Raw genomic sequence first — 22,579 nt, forward strand, 5'->3', positions numbered from 1 at the left:
ATTTTTCCAAGAAAGGACTGTGTCCAGCGTACCACAAGCAGCTAGGAATTTGATTTGGAATATCAATCCTAGGATTTTGATCCAAATATCCAAATGGGTAGAACAATTTTCTCCCAATGGATTACTTCAATCCCATGCCACATTCAAATACAATCCCAATCGTAATCCCGAGATATTCCAACCTAACCAAACAGACCATCAGAACTTGTCCTGGGATACAGCAATACGATGGAACTTAAACCCATCCACTGACATCATCATCATTACCTTAAGGGCCCGTTTGGCCGGGTGGATTGGAAGGGATTGAATGGTATTAGGGTGGATGGCATGGATTTCTAGGTAATAATGGTGTTGTCGGTGGATTGTCTGGAGATCCATGGGATTGATATATCCCTGGATTGCTATATCCAGTCTGTTTGGCGCGCCCGGCCAATCCCGGTATTAAACTTTCTCATCCCTTCTAATCCCTCAAACCAAACACGTCCCAGGCAAATTTGAAGGATTAGGGTGGATTTGATGGGATTTAAATGTAATGATGGTGTTTTCAGCGGATTGTCTTGAGATACATGGGATTGGGATCAGATCACCGACTCTGTTTGGCACGCGAGGCCAATCCCGGGATTTGACTTCCAATCCCTTCCAATACCATCCAATCCCTTCCAATCCGACCGGCCAAACGGGCCCTAAAATGGTCCCATCCCTCCTAATCCCCATCCACTCATCCATTGACATCATCATCATTACCTTAAAATGGTCCCATTCCTCCTAATCCCCATCCACTGACATCATCATCATTACCTTAAAATGGTCCCATCCCTCCTAATCCTGTTGAATTCGGCCGGCCAAACAAGCCCTAAACGATTAACCACATTGATGCCCTAGCACAAGAATCACGTCCCCCCCCCAATCCCCCCTGGTTGATATAATGTACCACTCTGATGGCTGAAATTTTTTAGCCCATCCACCTGTTTCCAACATTGTCATACATGATGAGTGGACCAGATTTCCCACGTGTACAAGTCGGACCAACATGATAGATGGATTGAACCTCCCACCTACATGCCCTGCCGAGATATTGCACACGCTTCTGCGCAATAGCAGAGCTCCTCAACAAGAACAAACACACCTTTAAGGCTATTTCCAGTTCTTTAATTTCCCAGAAAACTCAGTTTCCGCTCCTCATTTTTTATTTTTTATTTGGTAAACACCCCCTTTTATTTTCCTCCATTCAATATTTTGGGATCTTCTAAGAAGTCTTTGGGGGCATGGGTCCATCCATGGTGAGAAAAGACCGACCAATGGTCTGGATCACAAGATAGTGGACCCTTGTCAACCCGTGGTGTAGACTGTGCAAAGACAATACATGTTTCGTCAGCATAAATTCCTCCCTCACTCACACTTGCACCGAGTAAAAGACAACAGTTATCACAACCTGTGCAATACTCAAATTTTCTCATACATAGATAAACCAAAAATATCCAAAATCGTTAAAACTAAAAGATCACAATCAACATTATCTCCACTACTGTAGATATGGAGTTGGATACTGATAGCCATTCCCATAGTAGGGTGCATGGTTGGGAGAGAGGTTGTAGGGAGGCAGGCCAACTGGTGCCAATCCATGGTTGTCAGGTGCATATATATATGGCCTGTCATACATATATGGATATCTTTCGGGGGGGCCTCTGTAGAAGCTCTTGTCGGGGAGATTGGTAATGCGGGGCCCATAACCGTTGCCATTGGCACGGGGCCTCTTGGGTTGAGGCTTAGCGGCCTCAGCTGCCCTTTTCTTGTCGGCCTTAGCCTTCTCTAACTGGATAACCCGTTTTTGAAGTGGGTCGACCGGGTATTGGTCCTCAAGCTTATGCTCTTCAATGCATTTGATGACAGCCTTGAGGGCGGACAGCTCCCGCTCGTTTGCTTCATTCTGAAATGCATATAAAGTTCAACTGATTAGTACGTATGCATTAGAGAGAGAATTTTCTGTTAGCTGTTGCTAATGGGCAGGGCCATGATTCATTCATGCCTAGTTTTTGGACTAACCCAGCTGGCCTATTAATTTCGCTCATCCAGGCCCAGCCCATTTGCCACCCTACGTCATATTGCCATCCACAAACTCAATAGCCCCATTTCTCTGAGCTAATCCATGCACTCTTACAAGAGGAAAACATAAACCCAATGCCAGGGGAGTTGATTTTTCCATTTTTGTCTAGCAAAAAATATTCTGATAATTGAACTGGATGGGCAAATCAAAAATGTTTTGTTATGTCCAATCCATGCTCACCACATTATTTATTGTATATTGACAAGACAAGGGAGAGCATAAACAGAAAAATAGATTCATAAAGGGTGTTTAGCATCTAAAGGATTTAAAATTATTCGGACTAAAAAGAGTTTATGGAGTGCAATTTTAATAGGAATGAAAACGAGGAATTAATTAAGATTGCCAGCAAAGAAATTTCCCAAAATGACCACCTTTCGATATCTTGGGTTGATCATTCATGAGAGTGGAGAGATTGAGAAGGATGTTGCCCATAGAATTCAGGTGGGTTGGAAGAAATAGAGATGTGCCTCTAGAGTTTTATGTGATTGTCATGTACCACTCAAATTGAAAGGGAATTTTTATAGGATGACAATAAGATCAGCCATGCTTTATGGGATAATGTTGAGCAGTTAAGGAACAAGTTCAGAAGATGAGTGTAGCTGAAAAGAGGATGTTGAGATGGACAAATGGCAAGACAAAAGAAGGATAGAATTAGAAATGAATGCATTAAAGGGAATTTAGGAGTAGCACCAATAGCTAATAAGATGAGCAACGTAGAATTAAATGGTTTGGTCATGTGTAATGGAGACCAAGAACCGTGCCTGTTAGGACTTAGGAGTGAGTTGGTACAAGTTGAATGATCTATAAGGGCAAGGGGGGAGGCCCAAAAGGACGTGGATGGAGGTAGTAAGAAAGGACTTTCTGATCTATGGTCTGAGGGTATGGCTCTCGGAGTGGCATGATAGAACAGGATTCATGTAGCCAACCCCAATTACTTAGGATATGGCTTAGATGATGACAATGATAATGATTTTAGAGTAACAAAAATACATCAGAACACGAGAAAATTAACAATCATAGATCAACATTGCATTCAAGCAGCATGCCATCCAATCCCCACCCAGGTAAATGAGGGTTAATGTCAGGTGGGTAGCTAGTTGCCAAACTTTAGCTAATTGATCTTGAAATTCCTTTTTTTTTTTTTTTTAATGAGCGGTAAGAAACAAAATTTCTTGAGAGAAAAAGCCAAAGCCAGAATATACAAGCTCTTGGGTAGTTTTTGGAATTCCCATTTGCAAACTTCCAATTAGCATAGTAGAATTTCATAAAGCCAAACCCAAACAGCTGGGATGATGGTGAGGAGGATGATGGTAAAGCGGTCGATGACGGTGATTATGACCAAACAAAAATCTCTACTAAGATAAATGTCTCTTTTACTCTGTGAACAGATGATTCATTTGTTACTACTACTACTACCACTATTATTATTATTATTATTTTGAGAAGCAACAAAGAATTCTAGCATATGAAAGAATCTAATAACATGTTTCAGTCTAGGAGACCGTTTATTTATTTATTTTTTTAATTTTTTTAAACACGCACTCACAACACAGTGGGATTTCACCGCAATGGTACTCGAACCCATGACCTACTGTTGAAATTCTTGTGAGTATACCACTGAGGCATGAGTAAGGACCCAAGGTTGTATGCGTGTGTGCTTTAAAGTACATGCTTCTAAGGCGTACCATTCTATATATTTGTTTAGAGTTTCTTTATAATAAAGAGTTTATGAGTGAATCCTCTTTTCCTCTCACTCATCTCTCATACCATGAATCTCATCATGGTATCAGAGCTAGAAAAGGGGTAATTTTCTTTTCACTATCTTCTCCATCTTGTATCCTCCTCTTTTTCTTTTTCTTGTTTTTTTTCCTTTAAAAAAAAAATAATAATAATAACAAAAAATCCTCTTCTTTTCCCATTATTCCAGCTGATAAGCGAGCCCGACCTCTGCCCACAAATAGCAGTCCAGCCAGACCACTTAGCCATAGTAGACACTCCAGCCAGACTACTGGACTTGCAGCCCAGCCGGACCACCAGAAGCAGCTGACAGCCCAGCCAGACTCCCGGCATAGCCAGGCAGCCCTGCCAGGATGCCCAGCAGTCATCGGCAGCCCTGGGATCCTCCGTTGCTCCTATGTTGTTGTTTGGGTTCTCCAAGCATTGACCATCTTCAGATCTGGACAATATGCAATAAAGCAAGGATTTCTAATGTTTTTCGGTCTCCAATGAATCTAGTATGCTAGATCTAAGCTGTTACAGTAGATTGTTTTCCTTTTTTATGATAAAACATTAACGAGTTTAGCAAGTGGTGATCAAAAGAACGTTTTTTTGATGGGATCGAGTCAACAAGATCATCATCCTAGGCTAATGCACACCACTAAAAATTCAATGGAAATAACCATTTGGAGAGGTCCTGGTTAGCCAAAGTATTCATTGGAAGAAGGGGGAAACTAAGGGATATTAGAGGAGTGGCTCATCAAAGGGCTACATCTATTGAACAAGGTTCTACTGTCTCAAAGAGATCTGCCTTCGTAGTTGGGTCCAAAGCATCTTGAGGAGACCACCAGGGAAAGGACAATTCTAATATTTCCCTGGGGTCACTAACAAAGGCTGTTGCATTGATTGTGGTCAAAGTAGTTCTTGGAACTTGAATACCCACTTGCAACTGAATCTGAAACCAAAGATCTTTGCTGATAATGTGACAGCTGAGGAAAAGAACCTGTCAGAACATGAACGCTTCAAGCAGCCCTGTTCCATATCCAAAAATCATACTAAAATGAAACAGCTAGTTGATCTTAAGGCTTCCTACTTGGCTGGAAAAGCGAGTCGACAGCCAAGTATATCCGCTACCACTGATTATGCACATTTCAATCTCAACCATGTTCATCCACACCATGGATCATTGACTCTGGCACTGCTACAGATCATATGACTACTAATAATAAGCGTTCATCTCATATTATGCTTTTAGTTGTATAAAACTTCCTGATGGATCCTTCTTCAGGGCTGCTGCGAAAGGAGCCTATCAAGTTTCTCAGTCATTGTTATTGCCATTCGTCATTCATGTTCCTTTCTTTGCCTCTAACTTGTTCTCAGTTGGTGCACTTGCAAAACAGTTGAACTGTAGCATCACCTTTTTTCCATCCCATGTGTCATTTAGGGCTCACAATGAAGAAGATGATTTAAGTCGGTTATGAGTAATAATGTGTGTTAACCTGGTACACACACTTGGGTCATTTGTTGTTAAAGTCTCTTGAGTTCTTATTTCAATCCTTTGATGAATCAGCCAAGCGGGTTAGGCGAATCCAGGATTATGCAAGTAGGGTAAAAGAAGATGAAATTAAATGGAGGCAACAATCGAGAAGCTCCTGGATCAAGGAGGGTGATAAAAAATACGAAGTATTTCCACAGTGTTGCTAGTGCGCGAGCAAGGATTAATAAAATAAGCAGCATTGTCGTCAATGGCATTCGTATTGAACATAAAGACAGTCTATCCACAGAAGTTTCTTGGTTCTATGAAGAATTGTTGATGAGAGAGATGTGGCATAGACCAAGGCTAGACAATATCACATTTCATTGTTGTTCAGCTGAAGAGGCTGATTCGCTCAAGACTCAATTCTCGGAGCAAGAGGTCAAAGCTGCCGTTGATTCCCGTGGGAGAGATAAAGTGCCAGGCCCGGATGGATTCCCAAGTATTCTAGGAGGAAATTAAGGATGACATCATGAATTTCATGGCTGAGTTCTTTGAAAGGGGCCGTTTGTTGAGTGACCTTGGGGCGTCTTTCATTGCTATCATTCCAAAGGTTTCAGGTGTAGAATCCTTAAAGGATTTTTGGCCAGTAAGTCTTATATGAGGGCCTTATAAAATTTTGGCGAAGGTACTTGCGTCTCAGTTACGAAAGGTTATAGGAAGCATCATCTCCGATAATCAAAGTGCTTTGTCCCAAGCTGGCAAATCCTACATAGCACATTAATCACCCACAAATGCCTTGATTCTAGACATGGAGGAGCTAATAGAGTATGTGCAAGTTAGATTTATAAAAGGCCTATGATCACGTTGATTGGAGCTTCCTAGATTACATGATGCTTCAGATAGGGTGCAGGACAAAATGGAGGAAGTGGATCCGTGAGTGTGTGAAATCAGCGCACTTCTCTGTCCTTCTTAACGGCTCCCCGAAAGGCTCTTTTAAAAGTTTTGGATCTTTGCCAAGGGGATCCTTTGTCTTCATTTCTTTTCCTTGTGGTGGTCGAGGCATTAGGGAGGATGCTTGGCCTCGGGCAGGAGGATGGTTTCTTTTCTGGCTTTAAAGTGGAGAGGTTGCCCTCTCCAATCTCTCATTTGCAATTTGCAAATAACACGAGTGCATCTCCAAAAATGGTGGATAAATTGAGAACAATTGTTTGGTGCTTCAAGGCAGTTTCAAGCCTTAAAAGTTAATATCGCTAAGAGTAAAATGTTTGGGGTAAGGATAGAGGCGGATGAGGTGGGTCGGTTGGCCGATGTCTTTAGATGTGCAATCGGGGTGCTTCCGGCTACGTTTGTGGGCTTGCCTCTTTGTGAGGGTAAACCAGCAATACACTTTTGGGACAAGGGGGTGGAAAGATTTTAGAGGAATCTTGCAAGGTGGAAGAGCAACTACCTTTGGCTTGGTAGCCATATCATGCTTATAAAAGCAACCTTATCAAATCTCCCTCTCTATTTTATGTCGCTCTTCAAATGTCCAGCCTCGATCTTTCTAGGCTTGAGAAACTTACACAGGACTTCTTGTGGCAAGGGGCAGAGTAAGTTGGGGAGAAGTCTGCAAATCCTATGAAGAGGGAGGATCAAATATTAAGGATCTAAAAATCCATGAATATTACCATGCTTGGTAAGTGGCATTGGAGGTTTAGGGAGGAAGACGGGGCACTTTGGAAAGATGTGATTAAAAGTAAATATGGGACTTTAGATGGGGGTTGGAGGACAAGGGACTCGTCAGCCTATAGAGTGTTGGCCTTATGGAAAAGAATATCTTCTGTCGAGTCAACATTCCTGGAAGGGGTTGGTTTCTCATTGGAATGGAGAAAGAATTCAGTTTTGGGAAGATGCGTTTGTGTGTGTGTGTGTGTGGACCTCCACCTTAAAAGCCAAATTTCCTAGCATTTACCGATTGGCCCGGGACCCGTCCATAGTGGTGGCGGATTGCTCTTCCGTATAGGAGGAGAGGTTGTTTGGGAACCTCCTTGTAGGTAATTCATTTGCGATGAGGAAGTTGATGACCTTGTGGCTCTTTTAGATCATATTCATCTCTTCGCTTCGAATTCCCCTGACCTAGATAAGTTGATTGGAAGAAGTACAAGTCAGGCTCGTTCTTGGTTAGATCCCTCTATTCCCTGTGCATGGAGGAGGTCACCAAGAGCTATTGAGGCACTCCAGGTTCGTTTGGCATTACAATGTTCCCCCCAAAATAGAAGCTTTTAGGTGGTTGTTAGGAAGAAAGAAAATCCTTACAATAGACAATCTTCGGAAGAGATCTGTGGTGATCTCCAATATTTGTATTTTTGTATGCATGATGAGGAGACTGTGGACCACCTTTTTCTGCATTGCATTTTTGCGGGATCGATCTAGGCGGATATTCTCAGTTAGTTTCAAGTTACGTGGTCATTCCCAAAATCGGTGGATCTTCTTTTGAGTGCCTTGGCATGGGGTTAACCTCTGGAAAGGGAAGAAAGTGCTTTGGAGGATGCCTTTGCTTGCCATATGGTGGGCTGTTTGGGAAGAAAGAAATGCTAGGTGTTTCAACAAAATTTCAAAGTCAGTGGAAGGCTCCTCCCAAAGGGCTAGGGCATTGATCATTAAATGGGCCTCTTCTGTTTCTAAGTTAAAGGGTTGTGAGTGCCTTCTCGGTGCCCCTCCTTTTTTTTTTTTGTAGCTGTTTTCCTTTTTCTTAATAAAAGTTTCGTCATCTTTCAAAAAGAAAAAGAAAAATTTAAGTTCTTATTTCGCAATAATTTTTGCAAATGATTTTCATTTCAATTTGAAGTTTGTCAAGCGTCCAAACACTGTAGAAATTCGTGTTCTCCAAGTATAAATAGAAGTACAAACTCCTATGATTTTTTTCATTCTAATGTGTGGAGAACTTCCCCAGTAACTTCAGTTTTTGGGTATAAATATATCATATTATTTGTTGATGAACACTCATTTTACATGGAAGATTAGTGATTAGACAATGCCAAGGAATGTCTACATCATGACTAACAAAATTACTTTCTCAAGCATGGTATAGAATGCCAAACATCTTGTCCATATACACTACAACAAAATGGTTTGTTGAACAGAAATATAGTCACATGCTAGAGGTCTCGTGCTCCATCATGGTAGGAATGTTGGTCCCAAAAATGTACTGGGGATGAGGTAGTTCTTACGGCCACCTATATGAGTAATAGGACGCTAACTCCTACTCTCAACAACTATTGTCTTAAGTAATTGAATCCTAATCTCACTTTATTTTTCATTTCTCCCAAATCTTTGGATGTGTGTTTTGTCCAAGCCTTAGGACCATTGGAATGTAAGTTGGGTCCTCGAGTTTTGAAATGTATTTTCTTGGAGCATTCTTATACTCAAAAGTGATATAAGTGTTATTTTCCCGTAACTAGAAAGTATTTCTCCAAAGATGTTACCTTCTTTAAGAATTACCTTATTTCTCATCACAAGCCACGACTAATACTCTATATCGTGATGATACATTTCCTCTTCCTGTCACCATGGATAGTCCGATGAACTATGTTCAAGATCAAGTCAAGCCTGTGGAAAATTAGTTGAAGGTGTACACCTAGAGGAAGGACAAGGATCATCCTTCTAAGATTACTCATGATTCCCACCCATCCTTTGAATATGTTCCCTCATCTCTTTTTGAGTTGCCAATTGCTCTTCAAAAGCAAAAAAGGTCATGTACTTCACATTCAATCACTAATTGTGTGTCCTATTAGTCAGTCTCTCCTTTTCAAGCGTATCTTTCCTCCATATCATTTGTTCCCATTCCTTCTATTGTTGCATATGCCCTAGCTGATCCTCACTAGAAAGCAGCTATGATGGAGGAAATAACATCTTTAGAGAGACAGGGAACCGAGTTAGTGGAATTTTCAGTGGGAAAGCATGTTGTGGATGCAATGGGCATACACAACTAAACATAAGCATTCTTGATTTCTAGATATAAAACTCGATTTTTTGGCAGATGGTTTCACTCAACAGGAAACTTTCACTCCTGTAGCAAAGTTACATTTTGTGGCTGCATTCCATAACTAGCCTCTCCACCCAACAGATGTGAAGAATGTGCTCCTTCATGGAGAGAACAAGATGAAGTATATATAACTTTGTGATGCGGGACAATTAACCACTTGCTCTAAAAGCTCGAACTGATAGAGCATGGCAAGTCAATCTCTTTATCTCCTAGCTCAGGCCCACATCCCATGGGTTAGGACCTCGGCCAAACCCCCCTCGTGGGCCCCACTTCACATGGGTTCCCCTTCACATGAGCCACCCGCTTCACACGGGTGGGGGCTCGCCTCACACGAGCCACTCACCTCACACGGGCCACCCACCCTGAGTGTGACCCTACATCCCACAGGCAACCCTACTCGAGTCCGGTATGAAAATGCATCTACATTAATCACCTCCAGTGAGGAGTCTCGAACATGAGACCTCTCACTTTGAGACCACTTTGATGCAGGACAATTAACCACTTACTCTAAAAGCTCAGATTGATAGAGCATGGTGAATCAATTCTTTTATCTCATAGCCCAAGCCCCACATCCCATGAGTTAGGCCGAGACCTCGGCCAAACCCCTCTCGTGAGCTCCACTTCACATGGGTACCGCTTCACACGAGCCACCCACTTTACACGGGTGGAGCCCGCCTCACACGAGCCACCCACCCTAAGTGTGTCCCTGCATCCCACAGGCAACCCCACTCGAGACCGGTGTGAAAATGCTCGTGCATTACTTTGCCTCCAGGTTTAACCCATTAGGAAAGAAAGGATAGGTGTGCAAATTGAATAAAATGATTTATGGCACAAAGCAATCGCCTATAGCATGTATTGAGAAATTCATCATTGTCATTTCTCAGATCGGTTTTCTAAGGAGCTCTTCTGATCATTCTATGTTTATAAAGAGCTCTTCTGATCATTCCATGTTTATAAAGAGCAGCGATAGCTCTATGACTATCTTGGTTTCTATGCCAATGATATCATCCTTGCAAACAATAATGATATGTAGTTAGATTGTGTAAAATCATTTCTGGTTGGTACATTCGACACTAAGGACTTGGGTCCTCTGAACATTTCCTTGGAATTGAGGTTGCTAGGTCAACAAAGGCAAAGGCATTTTTATTTCCCAAAGGAAATATGTTCCTAACATTCTCATGGCATGTTAGGTGTGCAGCTTGATACTCTCTGTCAAAATCAATCATCATCTTCACAATAAGGAATCAGACATTCTTCTTGATTTGGGTATGCAGTGTCATCTGTTGGAGAAGCTCATTTATTTGACAAGAAGTCATCACCCTTATGCTGTCAGTGTGACAATTATATATCAAATTCTTCACTATTTGAAGGAAGCTCCAAGAAAAAGGTTATTGTATTCCAATCATGGTCACTTGGATCTCAACGTGTATTGTGATGCCGATTGGGTTAGCTCATCTAGCTACAGTAAGTCAACAAGTTGATTTGTATGTTTGTTGGGGACAATCTGGCGTCTTTGAAGGGTAAGAAGCAAAATGTCATGGCCCGTTTCTCCATTGAGGCAGGGTATTGTTCAATGACAAGCCACGTGTGAGATTATATGGCTCCATTTTCTTCTTCGGGAAATGGGTTTAAGTGTCTGTGCTTCTGATTCTGAAGCATTTTTAGAGATTTGACTGTCACGTGTGCAAGAGAACATGTTGTCCAAGTTGCTTTCCACTGTTTTTCCAGGTCAAATAATTAGTAGCTGATATTCCCACAAAAGCATGCTATTCTCGGCATCTTCAGGAGAGCATGTGCAAGCTGGCCAAGTGCCACATCTATGCTCCAGCTTAAGAGAGAGCATAGGAGACCCTAGGTGTGTGTTTTGTAATAGGTGCTCCTGAAATTACCATTCCAAATTCTTTTTGGGGGTTTCCTTATTATAAAGGGTTTATGGCTGTAAAGTGATTAAGCTCTCTAATCCTCTTTTCCTCTCCACCTCTCTCACCATGAATCTCATCACTCACAAATACAGTTGGGTGTTAACAGGCATTATACACATTTTCCTAAAGAGTAAGGAGTGACATGATTCTTCATTATCATCATCATCATAGCCTTGTCCAGCTATTTGGGGCCAGCTCCATAAATCATATTCACCGAACAATTCTCAGTCCTAGTCCTTCAGTAAGTGAAAAAAGCTTTCATATCCCTTCCCACCTCTATCCAAGTCCATTTAGGTGTTCTTTTTATCCTTTTTTAGGCTCTTCTATCCTAATCAAAGTTCCCTTCCTCATCGAAGTTGTCTCTAGTTTTCTAAGCACATGACTGATCCATCTCAATAGAATCTCCTTCATTTATCACTAATTGAGACTGCTCCCAGGTTGCATAGAATGATCTCTTTCTTAATTTAACCCTTTCTAAATGTTCTGACACATCTATTTAACAATCCTCATAATGTTTCTCTCTTTTCGTCACCCCTATAGCTCATGTTCATGGCTCACCTGGTCTATCAAGTTACGAACAGAAGATTTTCATATTGCTTTCTTGAATGCTTGTTTGTAAACAGCCAATTCGTCGCTCAGAGAGGAAAGAATGGGAGGCGTCGTCGGAATGTGGAACGGAAAAAGCCCGTGTTTTTGAACGCCCCTGACTTTCTGGAAATCGATTTAGAAGCAGAAACTTCTCCTTCAGTCTCCCTCGGCAGGCGGAAGAGTCATCTCCAGAATGCCTTCAGCTCTTTAGAGAATGATCTTCGATCTCAAATCTATCTATAGGCGCTAGCCATGGCGACATCCTGATCTCTTCAACATTCATCTTCCATTTGTGTTGCCTTATAATTGCCCAACACTTAATGACATAGCATAACTGGTCTAATGATCTCTTATAATATGTTGCCTTATGTTTCATTGGCATGCGGAAATCACATAGCACTCCAAAGGCACATCTCTAATTTGTCCACACAACCCTAATTCTATTGGAAACATCCTCCTCGACCTTTCCACCGTTTCAAATGATGGAGCTAAGATAACAGAACATATCACTTTGAGGAATCTTCCGGCCATTTATTCTAAGCAAAGCCCAACATCTATGACTCTTCTTATAGAAGTTCCATTCCAGATACTGTGTTGGTTCCGCTTATTTTTACACCTCTAGATTCTAAAGCCTTCCACTAAACCTCCAATTTAGCATTGAATCCTCTCTAGTCATCTACCATTAGCAAATAACTTACAACAAGGGACTTCATTCTGGATATAGCAATTTATTTATCTATAACAAGTGCAAATCATTGTCACACCACTAGCCATTCTCACTCTTATAACAACACCCTTGTACATGTCTTTAGTGATGTGAATACATCTTCCCGGAACCTTTTCCTCATCATCGCCCACTGCATAACCTCCCTAGGTACTCTATTGCATGCCTTTGCCGTGCCGATAAGACCCATATGAATGTCAAAAAAGAAACAAAAAGGAGTACTAATTTCCATATATAGCATCAACAGATCACCCACTAGCTCAGATAAATTTCATAGACATAAATGCTGCTCAGATGATTTTACAAAGCGTACTCCTTAATGTGGGTCCCCCAATGATGTATGTGTTTTAACCACGCCGTAACCCAACGAGGTTTGGGCGAATGGTCTTCACCGTAGGTTTGCTCCCTACAGGTGAGGGTTCGATTCCCCTCCTTGGCTTTACCTGATACACGTGGTTGTGGGTGATTGCGTGTATCCGCACGGATTAGTCTCACTTCAAAAAGAGGTGGGGACACCATATGTCTTCCAAAAAAAAAAAAAAGCTGCTCAGCTGATTTTACAAAGTGTACTCCTTGATTACAAAACAGAGTTTGTTAACTTTCTACCATTTTTTTTTGGAAAGGTAACACCACCAGGGATTGAACCCTGGATCGATCACACACACTACACATCTCCACCAGCTCATCTAATGAGCAGGGGACATCTTTTTACTTAATTGTACTCTCAAACCTTGAAAACCAATAGCTCAAGTAGCCTCAGCCTTGGTGGTTAGGAAGCTATCTCCCAAAAACTGATTTGATTAAGTTGGTGAAATACATTAGAACAACGACCCTTTTATGGGTTAATTAGACAAAAGTCACAGAACAGCCCAAAAACTTTTGGGCTTAGATTTCAGCACCTATATTGTGTAATCCCTTTTTTTTATTATACCTCTTTCTATCAGATTGAAGAAACAGCCATCAGCCATTTTCTGAAAATGATGAAAATACCCCAGTACTGGAAATGACATGAATACCCCTTTATAGAATGACAGAAATAACTTCGGATTTGAGCCATTCACCAAATAGATCAACCTTAAAACGGTTATATCCATCATCTCAAAGCTTTGGTCCACTACTAGGGTGGGCTGGATAGTTTCTGGAAGAAACCAATGGTTACCACTAATTAAGGGTATTTTTGTCATTTTCAAAAGAAGAATGACGACCGTGGCTTCAAATCTGATTGAAAGTGGTAAAATAAAGCATAAAAAAGTAGGTGCTGAAGTATAACCGCAAATGTATTGGGTGGTTCTATCAAATTAAGCCATAAAAAGGCGGTGGTTTCTAAAAATCGTTGATAAAAAAGACTACTCAACATAGGCACTCGGTAAAGGAATTAACACCTTCATGACACAGTTAACTATATCTCTAACTCAACCAAAACCCAGTCTTTCAGCCTCCGGGGACCACCAAGTCAGTAAATTCATGAAAGATATGATGATTTCATTTAAAGAAAAAGAAAAGAAATACTCTTTCAGCTTCCCAGGACCGCCAAGTCGGCAGCATTCATGAACGATATAGCGATTTCATTAAAAGAAAAAAAGGGGAAAAAATGGACAGGTACTAGGAATCATGGTGATAAATCTCATTCTCAAGAATTTCTCTAGAGATTTTCAAATCTTGAGGGTCTGCTTGGGATGTTATTTGGGAAAATCTCACTGAAATTAAAAATTTAAAAATAATTATTTTATATATTAATAAATAATATATAACTTTTTAAATATATAATCATATTGTGAATTAGTTAAATTTTAAATCATTTTCGGATTAATATTAGGATAATTTCCTGATAAAATCACGAAAAATTTAAAACTGCCAATATTTCTAAAATCTCAATATTATCATGATAATATTTTTTTTCTGATTTACCAGGAAAATATCACAAGATCTTCTGAAAAACAAAGTCGGCAATATCTGTCACGGTGCTTGGAATGCGGAGAAACTAAGTCAACCCAACCAAAATATGAGTCAATAAGCAAATTTTGGCACACAAATTCAACCTATCAAAATGGGTAGATGTTGATGTTTGAATGATGTTTCCAAAACTTCCAATGTAAATCTCAGAGATGCCCATTTTCTGTAAAATGCATCACTATGGAAGAAAAATACAACATTTAGGCTAATAGAAATCTACCTGAGCAGCTGGAGATGTGTTTCCAGGTTGTACTTGTGAAGTTCTCCTTGCATCCTTTAAATAAGCCTTCAGTAATGGCACAGTAGCAAATTGATCAGTGAGTTCAAATGCATATGCCAGGTTAACAGCCTCCATCTGCCTTCCATTGTTCACCAGTACTTCGATCGCTCCTTCATATCCAAATCAACAGGCGGTAAGAGATTGTAAATGAAAGCCAAAAATGAATAGCAGAGAAGGAAAAAAAATGAATTGGACTTTTGATCCTAAAGATAGAATTTTCACACCGGGTCAGACCATATTACACACCAGGCCATACCATATTGCCATCCAGGTTTAACAAATCTCTTAGAAATTTAGGGGCAGTTTGGACACATCCTCAAAAGGAGCATTCAGGGACTAAACGCCATTTTGAGCCAAACCCCTTTTCGTGTTGTGCATTTGGATGCACTTTCGCAAACCCCATTTGATCCTCCACTAGTCGAAATAGGAGCCAAAACGCCCACTTGCTGAAACACAATCAGATTGGTTTTCGGATAATCGACCGACAAAGTTGATCCACACTTGCTTTTGTGGGAAAACCCCTTTTGTGGAAGTTGCATCCAAATGGGCCCTTAAGAAATATGCAACCAAAAACAAAAAGTAGTGCAATAAAGGAAACACAATATAGCACATCATCACAAAATGGTCAAAACACACCAGTTTCTAGAATCGGCATACTCCATGCATTTTCCATGTGAAATCAAAAATAGAAATCCTCATCATCCTAAACAACCTAGTGATAGTGTTGATTCATCTAGAGCATATGATAGGGTCCCCACAGAGCTAATATGGTGGGTGTTGGGAGAAAAAGAAGTTTCAAGAGGATATATTGACATGATTAAGGATATGTATGAAGGAATGGTAACAAATGTGAAGACCACAAGTTGAGAGACAAGTGAGTTCCCAATCACTGTAGGCCTTCACCACAGGTCGGCATTGAGCCCAAACCTTTTCACATTGATTATGGACAAGTTGATGAGGTATCTGCAGGAAGAGATCCGACAATGTATGTTGTTTGCAGCTGACATAGTTTTGATTGACAAGGCGAGGGAAGTTGTAAACACAAAGCCAGATTTATGGAGGGGTGCTTTAGAATCTAAAGCATTTAAAATTAGGCAGACTAAAATTGAATATATGGAGTGCAATTTTACTAGGAATGGAAACGAGGAATTAGTCAAGACCATTGATGAAGAAGATACCCAAAATAACCACTTTTGATATCTCGGGTAGATAATTAATGAGTGGAGAGATAGAGAATAATGTTGCCCATAGAATTCAAGTTGGGTCGAAGAAATGAAGATGCCTCTGGAATTTTATGTGATCGTCTTGTACCACTCCAGAGGGGAAATTTTATATGAAATTTTATAGGATAGCTATAAGACCAGCTATGCTTTGTGAGATAGAATGTTGGGCAGTAAAGGAACATGTTCGCAAGATAGCTGAAATGAGGATGTTGTGATGGATGAGTGGCAAGACGAGGAAAGATAGAATTGGAAATGAATGCATTCAAGGGAACTTAGGAGTAGCACCAATAGGTAATAAGATGAAGGAAAGTAGACTTAGATGGTTTGGTAGCAATGGAGACCAACGACTACACCAGTTGGGACGAGTGGGTGCAAGCAGAAGGCTCTAAAAGCACAAGGCTAAGGCCAAGACCCAAAGGTGGAGGTAGAAAGAAAAGACTTGACAACCTATGGCCAAACTGAAGTTATGGCCCTTGATAGGGTGGAATAGTATAACAAGATTCATGTAGCCTACCCCAATTAGTTGGGACAAGGCAATGATGATGATGATTACAGCGTCTAGTACAGAATGGTCCAGATTCCTGACTAAGTCCTGAGCAAGGACAGCTGAGATTTGAGAGGTCCAAGTGCTGGTCTGTCCTTCAAAAAGATAATAAAGAGCAGTTGATCACTAGGTTTTGTGTCATCATTGATTTTAAAAGCAAAACGTTTCCTTGCTTATTTCTGACTCAATTAATTGAATTCAACCAGAAGAATAATAGTTCACAATCCTCCAGTGCCTTAATTTTATCTTTTTGGTTAAGGGATGAGAGATGCATTAAGGTGAAAAAATGTACAGATGCACAGACAGGAAGAAGAGAAAATCTAAGAAGCTAAACCATGAGATAAATGCAAGTCTAAACCCAAAACAAGACCTACCAGGCATCTTTTCCGACAGCCCAAGTGAGCGGCAAAGATCAGCTGTTTGGCGGCGACGAGAAACAGTGGGGATGAGTTTGCATATCTCATCTTGATCAAATTCAGAAGCAATACCAAAAGTAGCTAGAAGCTGCAGAAAAGCATGTGCTTCCAACGAGTTCCCAGTGCTAGCATCATTGTCCAGATTATCCAACTTCGGCTTCCACCCATTAGCAATTGTTTTCGCTTGTTCTCTAATATCCAATGAGATTAGTGGGTTATCAACAGGGGACTCTGATTCAGAGCTTGTCAACAGCACACCCAGTGACTCCATCAACATGAGACAAGTCCTACGCAGGCCCAGAAGGCTTGAATCCTTTTTCCCGTCTGGCAATGGCAGTTCGACACGGTAAAAATCTTCCAAGCCATCCAAAACCAAGCGAGCAGGCTCTGGTGCGCTCTTTAATGCAAATGGGATCTCCTCCCGTATAGCAGCAAGGTTTTTCCGGTTGTCCGAAATGAATTTATGGAGACCTGCTGCATCCATCTCTTCACATAATTTTGTCAGCTGAGGACGAGGTTTAACATCCAAGCCACCATTTTTGGCAGGCTGAGCATCAGCTGTGTTGACTTCAGCAGTTGTAATGTCCGATTTCTCTTCTACAGTAACATCTGTATTGCCATTGCTCACACCATTGACAACAGTCTCGGCTAATGCCTTCTTGTACTTCTCAAATGCATCCCCAATAGCAGAAAGAGCAGCATCTCTTTTCTCTTGTAGTTGTCCCAATGAAGCTTGTTCTTTGGCTACAACCACTGCTTCCCGCTTCTCCAGCATTTCCCGAGCCTCAGATGCCTTCGTTTCATACTCCTTTTCCTCATCTTCCAACTCAACAAATCTTTTCTTTAAGGACCTCTCTAGCCCGTGAAAATGTTCTTCAAGCTCTTTCCATTTCAAATTCAGAGATACGGCTCTATGGCCTTCGAGCTCAGCAAATGCTTGTTGAAGTTGTTGTATCTTAGAGGTGGTAGAATCAATCAGTGTAGCAACTGACTGTGTATCATCCATGGTTCAGAAGCCCTATAAAAACAGGAGAAATTTTCCATCATAAATTATTTCATACAACAGAAACGAAGTAGCCAGAATAGGACCCACTGAAATCAAAATAAATCGAACTAGACTACATCCAAAAGGATAATTAGGCATACGAGAGGAAAAGAACAATACACTGAACAAAACAAATAACAATTCAAGAAGTTTGGGCCATTCCTGAAATTAAATTGGTGAATTTAGTGCATTTAATATGGCCATCGGAGGGTCCAGGATTATGAAATTAAAGTTCGGAGTAAATTTTACTCAGATATTAGAAATTTTTTTCTTTATTATTTTAACTGGAGCTCAGAAAAAGTAGAAAATCCTGACATCAGAGCCATCAAACCCTAGAAAGTAAAACCAAACTGTCGATCTTTCTGGAGCCTAAATCATAAAGGGGAAGGAAAAAACTTCAAAACCCCAATTAGTGAACAAAAATGCTTTCTAACCCAAAACTAAAACAAAATGCTAATCACCTAAAAATTCAGAATCGGCAGAAAAGACTGTCTTCCTACAAGCCTAAAAAACCCAAATATGTAAGTGAAACCCACAAATCCATCCTTGCTGATGTTTGTTTGCAATCTTCAATCTTATAGACTTACTTTTGGCCCCATAGGAATAGTTTAAAACATTAATGCAAAAGGAAGAAAATCAATAAATGCAATTATAGGCATCTAAGCGTGAATGGAAGAAAAGCATGGGATGGTGAGATGTTGACAGAAATATTTGAAGAGAGAGAGAGAGAGAGAGAGAGAGAGAGAGAGAGAGAGAGAGAGAGAGAGCCGAAAAGAAGTTTAGAGTCAGAAAAAAAAAAGGTTTGACCTGATAACACCAAACCTAAAAAACACCCGAAAACAAACCAATGACCTTTCCAAACCGAAAACAGATTTGCAAAAGAACACTTATCACATAAACTGATAGAAGTTCAGAATCAGTACAAAACAACCTTCCAGAAACCATCAAAGCTAAAAACTGAAAATCAAATTATCAATCTCTACAGGCCCATATCAGAAGACTACACACTTTTCCAGACCTCTAATTTAAAAGAGGCATGCTTATATGCAGAGCACTGCACAAAAAGCTCTCTGTACTGTAGTTCCCTCCATGCTTCATGGTATAGGTGGAAAACATGTCTGACAATTGAGACTATTGTTTATTGGGACATTAAGAGGATGAGAAAATCAAAGTATTTGTGTGGTAGACATCTGATCAGTGGCCTGCAAAAGTAAATCGCAGTCATCCACATTTAACCAGCAGAACTTGAAGCAATCAGTTTGTCATAGTCATCCAATTGCTATAATTTTTTGGCCTCAGTCCATCTACGTAATGGTCCACCAGATCAACAGTCCTAATCACTAGGCATATTTTCCACATGTACATTGAGAAGGGCAGCAAATAGAATGGCAATATTGGCTTTCCCCAATTTAGAAAAGTTGCCCAATTACAAACCCCAATCTAATAAAACCCAAACACCTGAAGTCTAAAATCAGACAAAATTGTGGGCCCCCACAATCATCTAACACTTAAAACTTGTAACCAAAGTATCACTCTTTCAGAATCAAAATCAGGAAAAAAAAAAAAAAGAAAAAAAAGCACCCAACTCATCTACATTTCCAAATTCTTTTATCCCCTTCATTCTCAAGATCAACATTTCAAATTCATCGGAAAATTCTCCAACCGAAGACCCAAATGTAGAAGAAAATCAATACCCCCGAGATAACAAAAAATAACCCATCATAGATCTACAAAAACTACAGACCCTTATCACCTAAAACATTCAGAATCAGTAAAAACTTTCCTACCTTAAATAATCAAACCCAAAAAAAAACACATAACCATACGATCTTTCCAAACCCAAATGAGTAAGGTTTAAAAAAAAACAAATCAACTATAAATTATGGAATCAGCATAACAACACACACCTGTAACCCTAAAAACTCAATACCAAATTATTGATCTTTTCAAACTCATATCAGAAAAGAAAACCACATCAATGCATTCGTTTTGCTTATCATTTTCAATCTCACAAACACAATTTCAATACTAGATGCCTCATCTACATAACAAATTCACCATAATATTTTTCCAATTACAGTTACACAAATTCGGTAAAGAAAAACAAATTTTGACAAACCCAATCATTAAAAAAATAATAATAATAAATAAAATAATAATCTTTCATGAAATATCATCAAAATTTGCACCAAATTAGACTCGTTAATCATGATATATCATGAAATTTCATGATATTTGGTGCAACGAAACGTACCCTGACAAATCAAAAACCATAATCGGCAAAAAGTAAATTTTAAAAAAAAAAAAAAAAACCATAAAAACAACCGAATTGTGAATCATATTTCATTGATTCAGATTGTAGAATTTCGTTTTAAGTTTTCATGAACATAAATTCGATGCGCGAATGGTCGATTCGGGGTCGAATTCAAGGGGATTACAGGCATCCTGCTGCGAAATAAAAAGCAAAGAACAAAATGAAAACAGATATAAAGATGGTTATATACTCTCCGATTTAAACGAATCTGGTAAAGCTTTCGGAAGTAAAAGCAATTGCAGAGAGAGAGAGAGAGAGAGAGAGAGAGAGAGACGAAGCCTTGCAGTTTGGAGGTAACGGGTCGAATCTACCCGATGGGTCATTGGCCCTCTCGATGCAATTGAAAGCGAAGGTCGGTCCGGCGGAGGCTATCCAAGTTGCAGTGTCTTGCATCGGCTATTCAGGTCCGACGCGGATTGCGTGCTGAACCCAAACCCACCGACCTACGTCATCTACGGACTCTTTGGGGTCCACCGTGATGTATGTATTTTATCCACACCGTCCATCCATTTTTCCAGCTCATTTTTTGTTATAAAACCAAAATCGAAGCATGTCCGAAGCTCAAGTGGACCACACCACATGAAAAAGTGGAGATAATGAAGTCAACCGTTGAAACCTTCCTAGGGCCCACAGTTATTCTTATTTGTTATCCAACCTATTCATAAGGTCACACAGACCCGGACGCGGACGAAGGGGAAAAAAATAAAAGAGCAAATATCAGATTGATCGAAAACGTCTATGGTCCCTCCAGAAGTTTTCAATGGTAAGTATTCAATCCCCATTATTTCCTTTGGTGTGGTCCACTTGAGATTTGGATATGCTTCAGTTTTGAGTTAATTCCTTCACATGATCTACAAAAATTTGATGAACGGCGTGGATAAAAATCATATATCATGGTGAGACCCACAGAATCATTACACCCTGTATCTCCATTGTTCTGGGTTCATCACCCAACCCGCGTCCATCCTCTTCGGACGCGAATTGCATGCCCCCCGGGCCGCAGGAAGTTCCTGCTGTCGTAAGCTACGTAGGCAAATCTACTCCTGTGCATCGGTTTGTCAAGTTCACGGTAAGATAGAAATTAAAAATTAAAAATTAAAAAAAAAATAAAAAATCAGTCAAATCCAAAACACTGGTGGGCCACACGATACCAAACAATAAGGATTGAACGCGCACCATGAGAAATTTTTGTTGTGCCTTTTAGAATAAAAATAAATTTAAAAATTAAAATTTATTTTTAGAAAGTAAATCAATATAATAATTATTTAAACTTTTCATAAATAATGTGTATACCCAGTCGGTAAAAGAATAGGTTTTTGTTTATGCAACCAGGTTCAAATCTCCTCACATCGTCCGCGCACAGGTGCGCATCCTCGCTAAGACCAAAAAGAGCCTTAATCATGGTACATCTGGAATTGAACTAGGGTCTACCTGATGTTTTATTATCTTTTTGTTGATTGTGAGTAATTGTAACATGATTGTACATGTGGCACCTATGACACGTGTCGCTTATGTTGAAGAGGCACATTAGCATCTCTTCAAGAAGAAATCCATAATATCAATTAATATAAATGCTGGATACTATAATCCAGAAGTTAATACTCTTAATTCTTAAGATTAAATCATCTTTTGTGCAATTACTTTCGATCTGACCTCTTGCTAAGTTTTTTCTGAACGTCTTAAAGGTATATCGGTGTCAAAACTAGAGATCTGTTCAACACTTAAATGTGCAAATTTTCGTGTTGAAATTCGGATTGAGAGTTCATTGTATCCTAAAGACAATTTGCAGATTTTATTCGTTTGCACTTTCTGTAACTTCCAGAAAAATGGCAACAAATCCGTCTTGAAAAATTGACTATTTAAGTCGAGCCTTGAACCCAATAAATCTGATCATCTCATTATCTTTTTCTTCTATCCTCCATTGTGTACAAGAAACACTTAATTTCTAATATTCAAGACAGATCATTATTATCTTTTCACAATGGAGGCAATTCATTCCATTCAAGTTATGAACCAAGACTTTCTACGATTGAATCATTTCGACGGTCAATTCTTCTCAAGATGGCAGCAGAAGATGTTTTTCTTTCTGACTACTCTCAAGTTATCCTACATTCTAGATGATGATCTGTCTTCTCTGACCGAGCTAAAAGAAGACGACTCAGATCAAGTGAAGGTAGAATGGAAGAAAAGGAAGGAGGACGATTTTCTATGCAAAGGTCATATCTTAAACGCCCTCTCTAATTCTATCT

The 22,579-nt window shown here is 39.9% G+C and overlaps 1 protein-coding gene across 1 annotated transcript; it reads right to left on the reverse strand.

Annotated features, from left to right (window-relative positions):
- Positions 1-1,409: 1,409 nt before the first annotated feature.
- LOC131246073 (FRIGIDA-like protein 3) lies at positions 1,410-20,683 on the reverse strand. The gene is made up of 4 exons (XM_058245938.1): positions 20,521-20,683; positions 16,930-17,989; positions 14,729-14,898; positions 1,410-1,927 (listed from the first exon to the last, which is right to left on the reverse strand). The coding sequence occupies exons 2-4, from the start codon at positions 17,975-17,977 to the stop codon at positions 1,523-1,525; spliced, it is 1,623 nt and encodes a 540-aa protein (XP_058101921.1). The 5' UTR covers positions 17,978-17,989; positions 20,521-20,683; the 3' UTR covers positions 1,410-1,522.
- Between the last annotated feature and the right edge of the window lie 1,896 nt (positions 20,684-22,579).

Source organism: Magnolia sinica, chromosome 5 (genome assembly GCF_029962835.1).
Source record: "Magnolia sinica isolate HGM2019 chromosome 5, MsV1, whole genome shotgun sequence".
NCBI classification, from domain to species: Eukaryota; Viridiplantae; Streptophyta; class Magnoliopsida; order Magnoliales; family Magnoliaceae; genus Magnolia; species Magnolia sinica.